General features: G+C 36.0%; 1 protein-coding gene across 1 annotated transcript in view; it reads right to left on the bottom strand.

Moving 5' to 3' along the window:
• The window catches only part of LOC128223200 (neurogenic locus notch homolog protein 1-like), a 46,181-nt gene extending 32,822 nt beyond the window's left edge, over positions 1 to 13,359 (bottom strand). The window contains exons 1-4 of the mRNA XM_052932491.1: positions 12,285 to 13,359; positions 10,469 to 10,626; positions 9,673 to 9,856; positions 6,578 to 6,715 (exon numbers count right to left, since the gene is read on the bottom strand). Of these exons, the coding sequence (XP_052788451.1) occupies positions 6,578 to 6,715; positions 9,673 to 9,856; positions 10,469 to 10,626; positions 12,285 to 12,342 (538 nt within the window). The 5' untranslated portion in view covers positions 12,343 to 13,359. The remainder of the gene's footprint in view (positions 1 to 6,577; positions 6,716 to 9,672; positions 9,857 to 10,468; positions 10,627 to 12,284) is intronic.
• Between the last annotated feature and the right edge of the window lie 3,777 nt (positions 13,360 to 17,136).

Genomic DNA, 17,136 nt, shown 5'->3' with positions numbered 1-17,136 from the left:
TGTAGCAAGTGATTTTAAAATCTGCCCATACAAGTGAAAGTAACAGCCCTGACACGACAACCTAAACTCTATGTCCTTATATGCAGCACTCCATTGTGAATAAACACTAAGTGTGACCTTGACCTTTGAGGTAGGGACACGGGTCTTGCACGCGACACGTCGTCTTGGTATGTGGAACACATGTGGCAAGTTATTTTAAAATCTGTCCATACAAGGGAAAGTTACAGCCCCGACACGACAACCTATACTCTATGTCCTTATATGTAGCACTCCATTGTGAATAAACACTATGTGTGACCTTGACCTTTGAGGCAGGGACACGGGTCTTGCACGCGACACGTTGTCTTGGTATGTGGAACACATGTGGCAAGTTATTTTAAAATATGTCCATACAAGAGAAAGTTACAGCCCGGACACGACAACCTATACTCTATGTCCTTATATGCAGCAATCCATTGTGAATAAACACTAAGTGTGACCTTGACCTTTGAGGTAGGGACACGGGTCTTGCACGCGACACGTCGTCTTGGTATGAGGAACACATGTGGCAAGTTATTTTAAAATCTGTCTATACAAGGGAAAGTTACAGCCCGGACACGACAACCTATACTCTATATCCTTATATGCAGCACTCCATTGTGAATAAACACTAAGTGTGACCTTGACCTTTGAGGTAGGGACACAGGTCTTGCACGCGACACGTCGTCTTGGTATGTGGAACACATGTGGCAAGTTATTTTAAAATCTGTCCATACAAGAGAAAGTTACAGCCCGGACACGACAACCTATACTCTATGTCCTTATATGCAGCACTCCATTGTGAATAAACACTAAGTGTGACCTTGACCTTTGAGGTAGGGACACGGGTCTTGCACGCGACACGTCGCCTTGGTATGTGGAACACATGTGGCAAGTTATTTTAAAATCTGTCTATACAAGGGAAAGTTACAGCCCGGACACGACAACCTATACTCTATGTCCTTATATGCAGCACTCCATTGTAAATAAACACTAAGTGTGACCTTGACCTTTGAGGTAGGAACACGGGTCTTGCACGCGACACGTCGTCTTGGTATGTGGAATACATGTGGCAAGTTATTTTAAAATCTGCCCATACAAGGGAGAGCTACAGAGCCGGACGGACGGACGGACGGACGGACGGACGGACGGACAGACGGACGGACGGACGGACGGTGCGATTTTAATATGCCCACCTTCGGGGGCATAAAAAGGCTAACGTGAGCGAGTGTTAGCCTTAACTGAAATAAGTGGTCAACATATTTAGTTTTGTCCGATGAGAAGGCAGTATACTTTGATTTTGCCAGTTCATTTACTTCAGTTAATCTGCACTCAGCCGTTAGTGATTATAATCGGGTGAACCGGTAGATATAAAAAGTGGCTGGCCCACTTAGTGTATTTGTTGTAACAGTCCAAGTGGCCCGTTTCTAGGGACCATTCGTGAACTTTAAGGTTGTTTTTGTTGATAATAAACTAGTTTTGGTTTAATGTCGGTTTCATGATCTGTGTATTTATTGTAACAGTTCTAAATAAAATTAAAACCAGTTTTATCGTTTGTTTTACGAAAACTGAAACTTTAAAATTTCGTTCCATCCGAAAACTAGTTCACTTTGAAAAAACCAACATGGCGGACAGTAATCTAACACGTGTGTTGAAACACCATGTAGTTAAAACAGGCAAACGACTATCTGCGTCATCATTGTTTTGAAGAAAATTATAAGTAATAGCCTCATGCAAGAACTCCACTATGTTGTTAAAACTGTACACAAAACCAGAATTTGTTACTTCAAGCAAAACTATCTTAACACTAGGTTTCTAAAACGCCAAAACCCATGAAACCAAATTTGAAATTAGTTTGTTTCAACAAAAACACCCTTAAAGCTGCTAGCTCACAGGTTGAACGTTTTGACAACATTTTTATTTTTTGTCTTGGAACTAGCCATGTTTTGCGAAAATGCATGGAAACCAGTAATATAAGACTGCCGACAAAAGTAAGATCGCAGATTTTTATATTTAAGTTCAATATTGATGTCATATGCATTTTTCTTAAACCGTCTGTCATAAAACATTAATTTAATAAAACGGAAATATGAACATCTGCGATCTGATCTTTTGTCAGCAAACTTTTATCATTGGTTTGTAGAATTTTTTTCAATATTTGCACTTTCCAAGACAAAAAAAAAAAAAAAAAAAAAAAAAAAAAAAAAAAAATGGTAAAAACGGTATATCTGTAAGAGTGCAGCTTTAAACTTAAACTTTAGTGTATGTACTTACACAAAATAAATGATTTCGTTGATTTCGTGACTGCGTTGACTGAACCCATTTATGTTTGTAAGTACATACCAACAACCTTTAACCCATTCTTAAAGCAAGTCCGACATGCTTGTTTTATTTCACGGTCTAGTTAAGATTTTGTAAACCTGCCCAAATGCTCGTCTTACGAAACCAAATACTTTCTTATACACTCAAATCAACCTTAAACCGCATTTATTTGCTTCTGTGCTTTCAAAAATGCTAGACATCTCAAAATTGGATAGTTTATCTTATCATTGAAGTATTAGAATACCCATGCAAATTTGAAAACATATAATTTATGGCGGCAGTAATATACTTCAGCACAAAGATTTTGCATGGATTTTCCATAATAAGATTTTTCATACGAAGGAATTTTCAATTAATTTAAATGAGCCCATTTTTGCTCACGCTAAAGATGAACAATCATTGGCACCCTCAATTTGTCATCTAACCCGATGTAATAAATATAAATTAATTTCAACAGATCCCATGTGCTGACATATCGCCGACGGATTCACGCAAAGGATGTCGTTATTTGTTTAATGCGAGGTTTAAGAAAACGTGTTAAAAAGATTACGTAAAATAAACGTATGTATGCAATTTGCCAGTTCTAAGCGGACGTGAACTCTTAGCATCAAGGACAAAACATAACATGTCTGTGATGGTGATATGGCAAGTTGGGAACATGTTTATGCAACAATGTTCAAAGCATTGGCCGTTAGAAAAACGTACATATTGAGCAAAATCGGGTTAGAAATGTTGACATATATATTGTGTAATATATAAGGATTTGTGACGTCATTGTTTGTTTCAATAATACGATCCGATTGGATTAGCGAGACGTCATTTAACCAATGATATTCGACGTTACAAAAATCAGATATTCTTTGATACAAACGTATGTTGTCGGTTACATTTCATTTAAAACAAATACTTAATTTCATAAGATATAGAGGATCTGACATGAGTTGTCATTTATTTTATTTTTTATTAAACGAGTTCAGGAAAACTGTTAGTTAGCGAGCCTTTGGCGAGCTTACTAACAGTTTTCCTGGACGAGTTTAATAAAAATTGGTATTAAATGACAACGACTGTCAGATTCTTTTTATCACATGCTTTTTCCGGTATAAAATGGCAAAAAAAAACTACCTGTTTCACCTGCGAGGCTGCATTCGGAGCTCCTCGGACATTTTTTTCAAAAACAACCTCGGATGTATATGGACGGTTTACATACTTAAAAAGTGGTACGTTTAAGTCCGCTGCAAATAGATCGCGTAGTAATCTTATTTAGTAGTTAAAATTTATGACTTAACTCTTGGGAATCGTAATTATGTTTGCAATAATACACTTCACTGGCAATCAATTTAAACTGAGAGCAATGAATACAACTCTTAAACACTACATTTAATTAATGCTTTTATTCAAAAAAATACGGACTACTTCAACAGATGTACCGGCATACATCCGAGGTTGTTTTTGAAAAAATGGCCGAGGAGTTCCGAATGGCGAGGCTGATGAGCCGAATATCACCAAGTGTTGTCATTTCCCGCGCTACATGCATTGCAGGAATGTAGTACCAGGATTTATTTAAAACAGCTTATATACCCGATCGTTTTAATTCCGTTTATTTAAGAATGCATTCTCAGATGATATCCAGTAAAAATCACACTCTAAACACTTTAATTTTAACGAAATCTTTCTTTCTGTTATACCGGAAGTGAACATTAACAACCTGACGTCATCTAGTAGATGTGACGTCATAATGTTTATGTTCATTTTCGGTTAAAATAAACTAAATTTTGGACGCTTTTAAATTTGCTTTTTCAAGATATCAAGACGACATACTTTGTTATCCTCTTAATATTTAGAAAGAAATTCAACTACTCTAACCAAACAAATATTTATTATAGAAATAAAATAAGAATTGAAGGTTTGGTATACAGGAATATTACCAATTAGCAGTGAAGATGAAGAGCAATGTTATATTACACATGTGTAATATAAAAAAAAATACGTGATGGTTATATTAAACCGGAATCAAGGTGTAGCATGTGATAAATCGCTAATTTTTAATCGTAGAGTTTAATGAATAATTATTTAAAACGAAAATATTAGTGTTTATAACATTCGTTCTTGCGTAAATTATACTGTATGCACACAGTAGGGCTAGCGCTTCAATTAATTTGCTCGCGTGCCCTACTGCGTTCATACAGCATTAACGCAAGAAAGATACGATCAACCCTCAGTTGTATTTGAACATCGGCAGTAGATTATTCCGTATATAATCAACTATTTGTATGACCCTTAATTAGATTATTTACCGTTATGGCTTGATCAGGAAAACAGAAATCATAAAACCATTACGTCCCACGTAAACCTGTACATGGCCAAACAATTTGTCAAAAAGCAGCATCATTCAAATCGGCATACTACATTAGAAGTTGGTTGTTATCATACACTATGTAATATTGAATTAAAAAACGTGACTAACTTTTGTCGTTAAGTCTACAAATGAAATGAAATGAAATTAAATACGTATGACATTGTGGGAACATTTTAACACCCGATATTAATTTTGGCTTGTAAAACTCACAATGGAAGTTAATGATACATTGAGGTTATAAAGTATAATGCAAGATAGGCGAAGATAGACGAGTACTGTCATCACTTTGGCTTGGTTACAATTGTGTACATAAATGAAAATGGTAGTGTTTGCATTTTATTTAAAAAAAATAAAATGTGGTCAACATATTTAGTTTTGTTCAATGATTAGTCTTTGCAAATACATTTATTTCAGTAAATCAGCAGTCAGCCGTTAGTGACTATAATCAGGTGAACCGGTAGATATAAAAAGTGGCTGGTCCACTTGGTGGGTAGTTAACACAGCATATTATATATTACATATTATGTAATGATTATGTTCAACGAAGGATCGCAGTACGTAAGAATAAAGAACAAAATGACGCACGGACGTCCGGACATTTAAAGCTGCACTATCACAGATTTACTGGTTTGACAACTTTTTTTTACTTTTTTCTCTTGGAATGATGCAACTTTTGCGTAAATATTTTTATACCAGTGATGTAAGACTGCTGACAAAATCAGATCGCAATTTTTCATATTTACGTTCGAAAATAAATGATTTATAGCTAAATGCTTTACTAACGCTTTAAGAAAAATTCATAAAACATCATTTTTTGAACATATAAAACAAGAAAACCTGCAATCTGTGTTTTTGCCAGCAGTCTTATATTACTGGTTTCCATGCATTTTCGCAAAAATTGGCTCGTTCCAAGACAAAAAAAAATAAAAATAAAGTTGTCAAAATTTTTAATCTGTGAGAGTGCAGCTTTAAAGGAAGCAATTTAACAAAACGGATGGTACCACTGGTACTGTTCCCAGTCACATACTGCAGATATCAGACCCACAACTATGCCGATTTGCTGGTCATCCAACTTAAAACAATGCTAAATTCTTATGCCTGGGGACCCCATACAACTTAGGTTATTATTTGAACGGGTATTACCTGCTGTTCACTTGTATGTAAACGAGACGACCAAATGCACATTATTATAAAAGTACTTACAATTTGTATTTTTGCTTTTTATATTCAATTGAAATCGGACGTGACATGACCTTCTTTGCAATCTTTCAAGTCCAAAAAATGCTGGTGTTTTAGTTGTTGTTTTTTTTTATTAAGTTTTTTTTCTATACTGCGTCTAAAACTACCAAAAATAATATGGGATCACTATGCATAACAAATGACATGTTTGTAGGCCGGTTACCTCAATGTAAGAACACATATAATATGTTTTAGAGTTGATTTGAATAGAAATTAAAAAAATGAGATGAAGTGTTGTTCTTTAAACTCGCTGTGCTTATTATATGCTTCGTATTGAATTGAATTGAATTGAGCTGAACTGAACTAAATTGAATTGAATTGAATTAAAAACATTGCCTGATTGTCATACCTTATCTGCACGCTACTTATTACACTATAGTTTCAATAGTTTATTAGAGTCTCATCAATACACCTTATAACAACATAATAGATAAAGCTTTTTATTAATAAGAAGTATTGCTACTCATTGCATGAGTTATAGGAGACTATAGCATTAAGAAATACGATATATATATAAATATATATACATATATATATATACAACATTCGGGATCGATATATGTCCAATACACTTTATGACAATATTGCACAAAACAGTCACTACAACAAATCACAGTGATTGAAAATATACATTTACCCTACCTTCGATATCTGTTCTGTAGTTGTTACATGTTTCACAACACTGGGAGAAGATCGTCTGGTTGTAGCAGTTGTCAAGGTGATCTCGCACTACGTTGATGCAGTACTGGTCGCTCGTGTCACCTCGTGAACATGACGTCGCTGTAGTAGAACAAGAATCATCACAATGATAATTAAATAGAGGATAAGTGTTTGTTTAGTGTACGGTCGTAATATATTTCACCGAGTGAGCACCGCCACGAGTGAAATATTCACTTTGGTGTACACGAGGTTAAATTTATTGATATCTTCACTGAAACAAACGATTTTCTTTTTATTATCTAAAATTCGAGAAAAAAAATCATTAAATTATATTTTTTTAAAAGAACGCGCCAATTTGTATGCGCCATTTCGGCCATCTCAGCCCTGTTCCCGCTCACGTTTTATTTGAAACTAAGAGCGGGCTAATAATTTCAAAACGATGAGAAATATCAATTTGATATTTTCACCGTTTCAAACAGTGAAAATATCAATGTTATTTTACTGATGAATCTCTGTAAACAACTGGAAAGCAATAAATAAAAATAGAAGAATACTAAAATAATTAGATCACATGTATATTTTACTTAGCAATTTCACGAAAGCATAACTTATATATATAACAATCATGAGTATATATATTTTTGGTATAGATTTGTATAATATAATAATAGAATTAATATAACATCAAAGGCTGAAAAGCATTTTTAAACGCGGGGTTTCGTTCGGTGTGTTCGTCAATATTTATATATTTTTGGGGCTTATTTTGAAAATAATAAGGTGCACAATATATGCTCCCCATACACGTTTCTCGTTTTGCACGGTACATCGAACCAAATTTTCTTATTTTCAAATTTATTTCAGTGAACTTATTCAAAATCTGAGCATTCTTCACACAAATGCTGATCAAAGGCTATAGTTTCCTAAATTAGCCAGGTATAGTCCATACCGTAAATCATTCGCTTTCAATGTTGAATATGAACGTATACAATTACACGATCTATTACATTACTAGATGAGAAAATCTCAAACTTTGAATGGCTTTTTCTCATTCAAAAGAATACATAAATATCCGTACACGCAAATAACTAGAACACGAGCAGTTCAAGTCGTCATAACTAGAACACGAGCAGTTCAAGTCGTCATAACTAGAACACGAGCAGTTCAAGTCGTCATAACTAGAACACGAGCAGTTCAAGTCGTCATAACTAGAACACGAGCAGTTCAAGTCGTCATAACTAGAACACGTGCAGTTCAAGTCGTCATAACTAGAACACGAGCAGTTCAAGTCGTCATAACTAGAACACGAGCAGTTCAAGTCGTCATAACTAGAACACGAGCAGTTCAAGTCGTCATAACTAGAACACGAGCAGTTCAAGTCGTCATAACTAGAACACGAGCAGTTCAAGTCGTCATAACTAGAACACGAGCAGTTCAAGTCGTCATAACTAGAACACGAGCAGTTCAAGTCGTCATAACTAGAACACGAGCAGTCCAAGTCGTCATAACTAGAACACGAGCAGTTCAAGTCGTCATAACTAGAACACGTGCAGTTCAAGTCGTCATAACTAGAACAGGAGCAGTTCAAGTCGTCATAACTAGAACACGAGCAGTTCAAGTCGTCATAACTAGAACACGAGCAGTTCAAGTCGTCAATAGCTAGAACACGTGCAGTTCAAGTCGTCATAACTAGAACACGAGCAGTTCAAGTCGTCATAAAATGGTTACAGAACATATATATGTTCGTTATATCTGTTGCTAGGCGTAGACTCAAACGAAACGATTATTTAGTAATAAAAACTGTATTGAAAATTAAGAAGACATTTGTTTTCGAACCGGTTACCGCCTACTTTCAGCTTCATCTGCAAACAAAATGAACGAATCCCCTTAAATTTTCCAACCCTTTAAGAATTCTTAAATTTACACGTAAAATCAATCAAAAAATAACACGTTGTTTCCGCAAAGGCCCAGTGTTTAAGGGTGTCATGATAAAGTGATCAAATAAAAGTCCAAATATAAAAATGATAGAGCCTCATATAATGTCTGATAAGCCACCCCAAGATCCAAAAGATGCTTTATTAAACAGAAATATATGGGATGTCCAACGGTTACATCCTAATGGGGTAGATACGTGGGCGATATAAATTTAGAATATACTTTCGGTTTTGTTGTATGTATGTTATTGCGATAAATGCTTTTTTATCATCCTAGTTGGGGTTTTTTTCTTTTTCTTTTTTAAAAAGTCAAGAGAAATTATGTTGATATACATTCAATTTGGTGAGTCAACATAACTTAAAACATACTGGGCCTTTTACGAAAGTAATGGTTTTGCTGCATATTTGATATTGCGATAAATGCATATTTCTATCATCCTGGGGGTTAGAAATGTCAAAAAGGTTAGAAGTATTTATTTGCATATGCATACAATTTGATGAATTAACAATACTAAGCATAGTGTGCTTTTTCTAAAAGAACCACGAAAGACCGCGTGTCGCATAATGACGACTTGCGTAAGGATACAATTTCCGATCTGACACGTTATTCCGTAGAATGTACGCGTTCAGTGTGCGACCTGACACGTTATTCCGTCTAACGCGTTCAGTGTGCGACCTGACACGTTATTCCGTCTAACGCGTTCAGTGTGCGATGTGACACGTTATTCCGTCTTATGCGTTCAGTGTGCGATCTGACACGTTATTTCGTCTAACGCGTTCAGTGTGCGATCTGACACGTTATTCCGTCTAACGTACGTGTTCACTGTGCGATATGGCACGTTATTCCGTCTAACGCGTTCAGTGTGCGATCTGACACGTTATTCCGTCTAACGTACGTGTTCACTGTGCCCTAACACGTTATTCCGTCTAACGTACGCGTTCAGTGTGCGAGCTGACACGTTATTCCGTCTAACGTACGCGGTCAGTGTGCGATATGACACGTTATTCCGTCTAACGTACGCGTTCAGTGTGCGATCTGACACGTCATTGCGTCTAACGTACGAGTTCAGTGTGCGATATGACACGTTATTCCGTCTAACGTACGCGTTCAGTGTGCGATATGACACGTTATTCCGTCTAACTTACGTGTAAAATGTCCGATCTGACACGTGCCGCTCGGCGTTCCGGCATCGGACCCAGTAGACGTTAATGTATCAAACTGGACGTCAAACGTGCACAGGCCCGCCGAGTTCTCCTGCATGGTGATCGTGTTGTTCAGATACCAGATTAAACTCTGGGAACGTTGGAGTACCCGGAAATAGTTGTACCCCTGAAAACAGAATGTTCGATTTGATAATTAACACATTTTTGGGGGTAATCCATGTTTCACCATGTAAATCCGAAAAAAGTTACGATTGATTGTGATTATTAAAGGGACTGTACACCAGATTGGCACCAAATAAGAGTTTTTTCTGTAACGAATCTCAGGACAATTATAATATCCACTAGCCAATCACGAATACGGAATGAATTCTACTAGGTAGAAATACCTAGAAATCTTTTTTAATGGAAAAATACGAAAAAACAGCGAAACATAATGTTTTTGTAAACTATGTGGTACTTCAGTTAGTAAGTTCCAATGCATTGTACACATTGATACCAAGTTTATGTCAGTTTTCGACATTTTTTTCTTTTTTGCTATTTCATCATACGGAGTTTAATAACCATTTTTTTCAGATTATATGTAACTCTACATTGAAACAGTTCATATGTATTTATATTTCTGTTAACGTTTAAATACTGTCAAAATAACCTTTATGTTAAAAAGACTCATGTGCTTGGACCATTATCAAAGGATGAATTGAATTTTAACTCAAAAATAGTTCCCCTGTTCGGAGTCTGTCAAAATGTCAATGTACATATAAGTAATAAGAGTACCAACCTCAAAGTTCTTGTACATCCGGTCAAGCATAATAGTGACCTGTAAAGAGTTCGGTGGGTAATTTCCGGTGCAAGGGAGGGAGCATCGGGCCTGGTAGCGGTACACGGCTCCAAACGGGATGTATTGGAGGTATAGAAGACGGTATTGGGCGCCGGCCACTGAAATATAAATACCATTTTGGGGTTTAGTTTATATAGAATTTAGACAATTGTTTCGCACCTAAAACTTGATCTACAGTTCGACATAAGACCATGTGTGAAATTCGACCATAGGGACTGAAATAGGAGGTCGACATAGCGAAAAAATCGACAAATAAAAATCAACTCAAGCATATTCATTTTATATAGAATAAGAAGAATTCAGGAGCGGAGATAAAAGTCGACACAACCGGAAAGTCGAGATATCCGACGTCGACATAGCTAGTTTGGATTTTATTGCTATCTTACACTGAAACAAACAGTTTTTCGTTGAAATTGTGTCTCGGCCTTGTGCACGCTGGCGTTTGATTTGGAAACGAGAGCGGGCTAAAATTTCAAACAGTGAAATATCAATTTCACTGATTAATCTATATAAATCACCGGAAAGTATATAATAAATTGATTCATTTGCCGTTTTTATCCTTTTTTCAACAATGTTGCTGTTGTCTTGCTAGCTTTGTCTGTAAGGCCGTCGTTCATCTAACTGCTTGGCACTTCCGGGTTGTGGTTTCGAGTCCAATTCGGGGCGTTTCTTAGTTTAACGTTAGCTTCATTAGCTTGGTTAGCCACAAAGTAAGTCGTAGGAACGAGACAGCAATTCGGAATTGCTATCGCGTTCCTACGACTTACTTTGTCGTGACTACGACTTCGAGATAACTTAGTCGTGGGAACGAGATAGTAACAGAATAAGTGGTGGCCATGGGGAAATCACACATGCCGCTATATGCCACTGTATAGTGGGAGCTTAAATTTATATAAGTTTGTAACTTAACTCAGGGGTGGTATTCAATATTTAACTTAAGTCAACCTTATGGTCATGCATCATTGACTTTATTTACTCTACTGGCCAGTTATTAATAACAAATACTCCGATTAGGTACATCGTTCTTAGATACAATTAAGACCAATATTGAATACCGGTCCAGGAGCCTTCAATGTTCAACTAAGTTATGTATAAGTGACAAAAAAGTTGAGTTTTGTTTAAAACTGTAGGTAAGGATACATATTCATGGATCAGGAAAGTGCATACAATTACCGGCAATCGTATTACATAGTGTGTTTATCGCGTGCTTAAGGGTTGATTTACTTGAGAACTAAAATAAAATTATGCAAATAAGTGGATTCATTCATTAAAGATTCATTCAATGAATGAAAAAGCTTACTAGATAATGTATAACAAACACAATTAAAGAGACTCGCTCATGTTTTTGCACACCCCTGCCCCTCTCCAGTAATGCATCTGAAAACTCTTATATTAGAACTATTTTACTTATTGCTACCGAAATTGCAGACAAAATACACTTAAACTATAAAAGTTTTAGTGGTGTGGGAACCCACGCCGGTACAGCCAATGCAAAATTAGAAAACTGACAACAAAACCACACGCCCACAATGATTCATAAACAACCATAAGGACAACTCAACCTTTAAATATTTTGTTGAATCGCTTTACTAACCCTTTATCAATTTCAAAAACAATATTTGATAATATATCAACATTTGTTGAAGGGTTCCACCCGTCAGTATCTTAGTTATAACACCCCTAATGAGTTGCCACACTTTATTTCGTAGCAGTTTTACAAAAACATAAGCGAGTCCCTTTAAATAACACTACTTACCTGATAGCAGGTTTTGACCCAACGAGGCAGCCAAGCATAGAATCCACAAAAGTTTCATCTTCAAATTATTGTTGAATTTGCGTTTTGTACAAATATTTACATTGGGATCCAGTCATTAAATTCCTCCTTTTCTGTTATGCCAGAATCGCTTTAAATCTTCTATTTTCTTATTATTATAAATAGTTAAACAATAGTATCCATAATATTCTTATGCGTAGAAATCAAGAATATTCTGTTTGTTTATTTTAATCCGTAGCGCAATTATTTGATTTTACAATCCCCGTTTTTTAACTCAACTGATTCTGTTTTTTTCCACCACAGAATTCATAAACAGAGTATTATTTCCAACTTATGATTCATATATTTTGAATTATTTGGGAAAATATAACACCAAGCCAAGCCTATGACATTTACAACTACTTTAGCGAGTCTTAAATCGTGACAAACACTTGAGAATTCCCAATGCACATAATCCCTTTTCCAATCAAATCTTCAACAGCAAAACAAACGACGGTATTCCGAAAATCCCAAATTTTATCCCCGGTGTATTTGTATTTTTAATGATTTATAATTAATTTGTAAACACTGACAGATTTTATTATTCAACTATCATATACAACAAGCTGCAAGAATGTTGTTTCAAAACACAATAAATCGATGTCAAATACTTTCATCTATAGTTTCTTTTGTTAGTCAGAGTATACATTGTGTGAAAATGTATTCCCGTTTCATAAACGAATATGTCCGGCGGGTGTTTCAGATCTTTTATCCCGATAATTCCGGCTCAGTGATCATGGCGCACTTTTCAATACATGTATATAAATCTCAAATGTCATATAACGAACACTTAATGAAAATATCAATCTCAGTAAGGACTCATTGCCTTCAAACACTTTAAAAACTTAATATTCACCGGCCATCGGTCATCGAAACCTTTGATCTTTTTTCACTGATAAACAAAACGGGTGTCCAATAAATGTCCGACTGTTTTCACTCAAGCTTCGGGTACAATTTAATATATTACTAATTCACCAAATGAAGTCATTTAGTTATTCACTTTTTATTACTTTTTACCACAAAGAAAACATCCTTTCTATATGTTTGCATATTATTACTCATTTGAAAATCGTGACTTGTAATATAATAAGTGGACAGGGTTCATAAATTATTATAAGTATTCAGCTGACTGTGAACATTGATCGATTCTATTTTTGGAATAAATGGCTCACCACCACTCACCCGTAAAATATTCGATACCGCATTAAGTAGGGTAAAATAAAGTACAATGCGTGTGCAGCGGACTGGAACGTGGCATAGAAATGGGAAATAGGAAACAGAATGACGCATCAAATATTTTTGTACTTTTATAGGGCAAATTATTGCAACGTTTGCAATAGTATAGGATAACAATTCGAAAAATAATATACTTTTCAAAAGGTTTCATACTTAAAAGTCTTTAATATTTTATATGATTTATATATTTAATAATTATTTCAAAGTAAGTTCATTGATGACAATTAATGCTTATATAACGTCGATGTGAAGACACACGAAGGTGTTATTGCGAAATAAATGTCTTGTAGAAAGCATTTCATGAACAAGGTTGTATCAAAATTATCGAGGGAAACTCATAGAGATATTTATTTTTTTATTCATTCTCGTGCCTCCATAAATGACAATAGTTACAACTCGACCATCTCCGGCAATCTTCGGGTTAGACCTCGTAAATAGGCTTTCAAGTTTACGAAAATGTGATACTGACTATTATTGTAACGCGTAGTAGATCCATTTGATAACGTAAACAATGTTTTCAATGGTTCAATACCTGTGGAAAATAACATTAAGGCCCGGTATTGTGTGACTACTTTCTTCCATGAACCATTAAATATGTATCTTAACGATTGAAAACACTAACCGCACGTTTTCAATGTGGGTTTCGCCATGATTGACCTTTTTATATTAATTTCGAGGTCATAACTGTTGGATAATGGCCAAGGTTTTCTGATTGTTGGATAATGGCTGAGGTGTTCCGATTGTCGAAATAAGCCAAATGTTTACTCTCCTTTTCCACTCTTAATCGACGGATCATAAGACAATCGAGAGGACCATCACGCAGAATTTGCTTATAGTCAGCCATTTTTGTTTCAAAAATATATGACAAAATTTTTTGTATAAGTCATGTCCTGTACGATCTTTATTGGTGGGTTTTAAGAAAGAAGGAATTTGATTTTTTTTATAACCATGATGATCAAACCAGGTGCGGCTCCAAGATTTGACTCCGGAGGTGGCGAAACGTTTTAGTTTAAGCGTTTTATGTTTTACAACGATTGTGAAGAAAGCTATGATAGCTTATACTAAGTCACTCACGTTGGCACGATGTTGCGCGAGAGTGTGGTCTTGTGTTGTGGGGGATACCGGAGTACCCGGAGAACACCCCCTAGTCCGGCTTGGTGACCACTAACCAAACTCACATGCGCCCAGGCTGGGAATCGAAGAACTGCGCCAACCGGACAACCCTGAACCGATATTGATTTGTTTTAAAGTGTTTTATAGGGGTTTGTCAATTTTAACACTATTTCAGTCATAAATGGTACATTTTGGGCGTATTTTATTACGTTTTTCCTGTATTGAAATTAAAATAAAAAGTAAATATGGACGATTTTAGGGAGTGGGGGTGTGTTTTCATATCTTGTCCGTGTATTGGCAGGTTGAAAGGTAAGTATGACGAACACAAATTTAGGGAATCTGACAAAGGCAATGTCGATCTTTCCAGGCTCCAACCCTGCCCAGAAATAAAAAAAACACGATTTTAGGGCGGTGTGTGTGTGTGGAGGGGGGGGGGTTATATCTTGTCTGTGTATTGGCAGGTTGAAAGGTCAGCACGGCGAACAAAAATTGAGGAGAAAACAGAGGCAATGTGGATCTATCCAGCCTCTGCCCAGAAATAAGAACACACTTTATGTCTGTCAAATTTAGTACGCTTTATGCACCAGTCAATTGTAACCACGCCCCGGTCCGGGGGCATACCGGGGATAGACGAGGAATGGGCCGTGTTTTTACCTTCCAGGTGGCCCAGCAGTGCCGGGTGAATGCGGTGGTTTTGTCTTCGCCCCAATTTTACCTAGGGTCGCTAGGGTGCGGGGGTTTTATCAGGAGTTCGTGGGATTTTTTTTCCGGGCAGGGCTAGACCGAATGTCAAAGACCGCTATTCCCCGGACCTGGGGGTGGGGGCGTGGTTACAATGGTGCTTCATATGGACAGGTTTAACGATAACAATGTTGATCCAAATTAGTTGGAAACTCACACGGAGCATGGGTGTAGATATAGCCAATCCCCACCCTCAGAAATAACACAATTAAAGATAAACCTGTCGATGCAAAGAGGGATAGAAACCTACTTGTGTGATACTGATTTGAAGACAGAACCACGATTCATGTCGAATTTATTACAGACAAGGGGGAAGACGTTATTTGTTTAAACATGAGAAAAATGTTTCAAGGCGGAACATAATGGCGGATTAATAATGAAGAATACCGATTCAGGTAACAAATTTTGCCCGAAGAGTGGAATTTTCTTTACATTTTGAAAACATTTATGCGTCTAGTATGTGGCGAAAAACATATTCTTCGATCAACATCGGAGTCTTGTATGTTGTAGCTTCAAAGATGAAAACGTTATTGAATTACTTGTGGCGAAGAAAGCAAAATTTACAAATAAACGTGTTCTACTTTTTCAATCTAAATCCGCCAATGACCTTGAACATTTCAAGGGCAAATTACTCATTCGGAAGCGACTACTTGGTGTACATCCATGTTTTCGCCCTATATTTAAGCCTATGACAGGGAATCGAAGTACATTTTACAATCTCAAACTATTGACTTCTTTCCATCTTAGATTAAAGGTTTTTAAGATGAATGGTTTTAAATTTAATTAAAACATGCTGAATATTCTGAATCTACTTGGTCTACTTCTTTTTGTTTACATTTTAACCGCATTATTTGTACTGCGCAACTGACGTGGTCACATTATCGAATATATTGGCGTTATAAACACTGCGTTTTACATACGGAGCACCTCGGCCATTTACCATCGGAAACAGCATCGGATGTATAAGGACGATTTACAATGTCAAAAATCTTTACATTTAACTACGCTGTAAGAAGATCGCGTAGTAATTTCAATTTACTAGTTATTTAATGACTTCAGTGTTATGATTCTTGATTATTTATGCAATAATACACTTCACTGTCTATCAATTTAAACTAAGTAATATAAAAAACAAACAAGTTGAAACACTGCAATTAATTAAAGCTATTTTTATTTTTTTACGAACTATTTATACTGATGTACCGGCATACACCGGAGGTTGTTTTTGATGGAAAATGGCCGAGTTTATCCGGGAGGTTGTATTTAACTCGAGTGATTTTTTTCATATACAAATTTCACGAGGCACCAGCCGAATCAAATCAAAATCTGGCAATATCCATGAGAGTCCAATATTCCAGATCAAAGCGTAATACTAATAACACCAGTGTATTCGATTATGTGGCCACGTGAAACTGTTTTTTTAATGTTTTGTAAACAAGTGAAAATTTCTTCACATGTAAAAGTTAGATGACATGAATACAATTATTAATGGTAAATAACGGGCTGAATGAGCGTAGCGTTTTTTGTAATTTGTGAGATTGTTCGGTTAAAACATGAATTTAATACGTTTTATTACAATTGTATGACAGGACACTTTCATGAGAACAGAATAAACCCCAAGCTTTGGACTTTGTAATGTTTCGGTTTATCTTTAAACCCATCATAACATGTAAATAATTTAGAAATCCGACTACCTAGAATTTCA

This window comes from Mya arenaria, chromosome 17 (assembly GCF_026914265.1).
Source record: "Mya arenaria isolate MELC-2E11 chromosome 17, ASM2691426v1".
Classification (NCBI taxonomy): domain Eukaryota; kingdom Metazoa; phylum Mollusca; class Bivalvia; order Myida; family Myidae; genus Mya; species Mya arenaria.
Note: the sequence above shows the minus strand (reverse complement) of the source record. Positions and strands in the feature narration are given on the sequence as shown.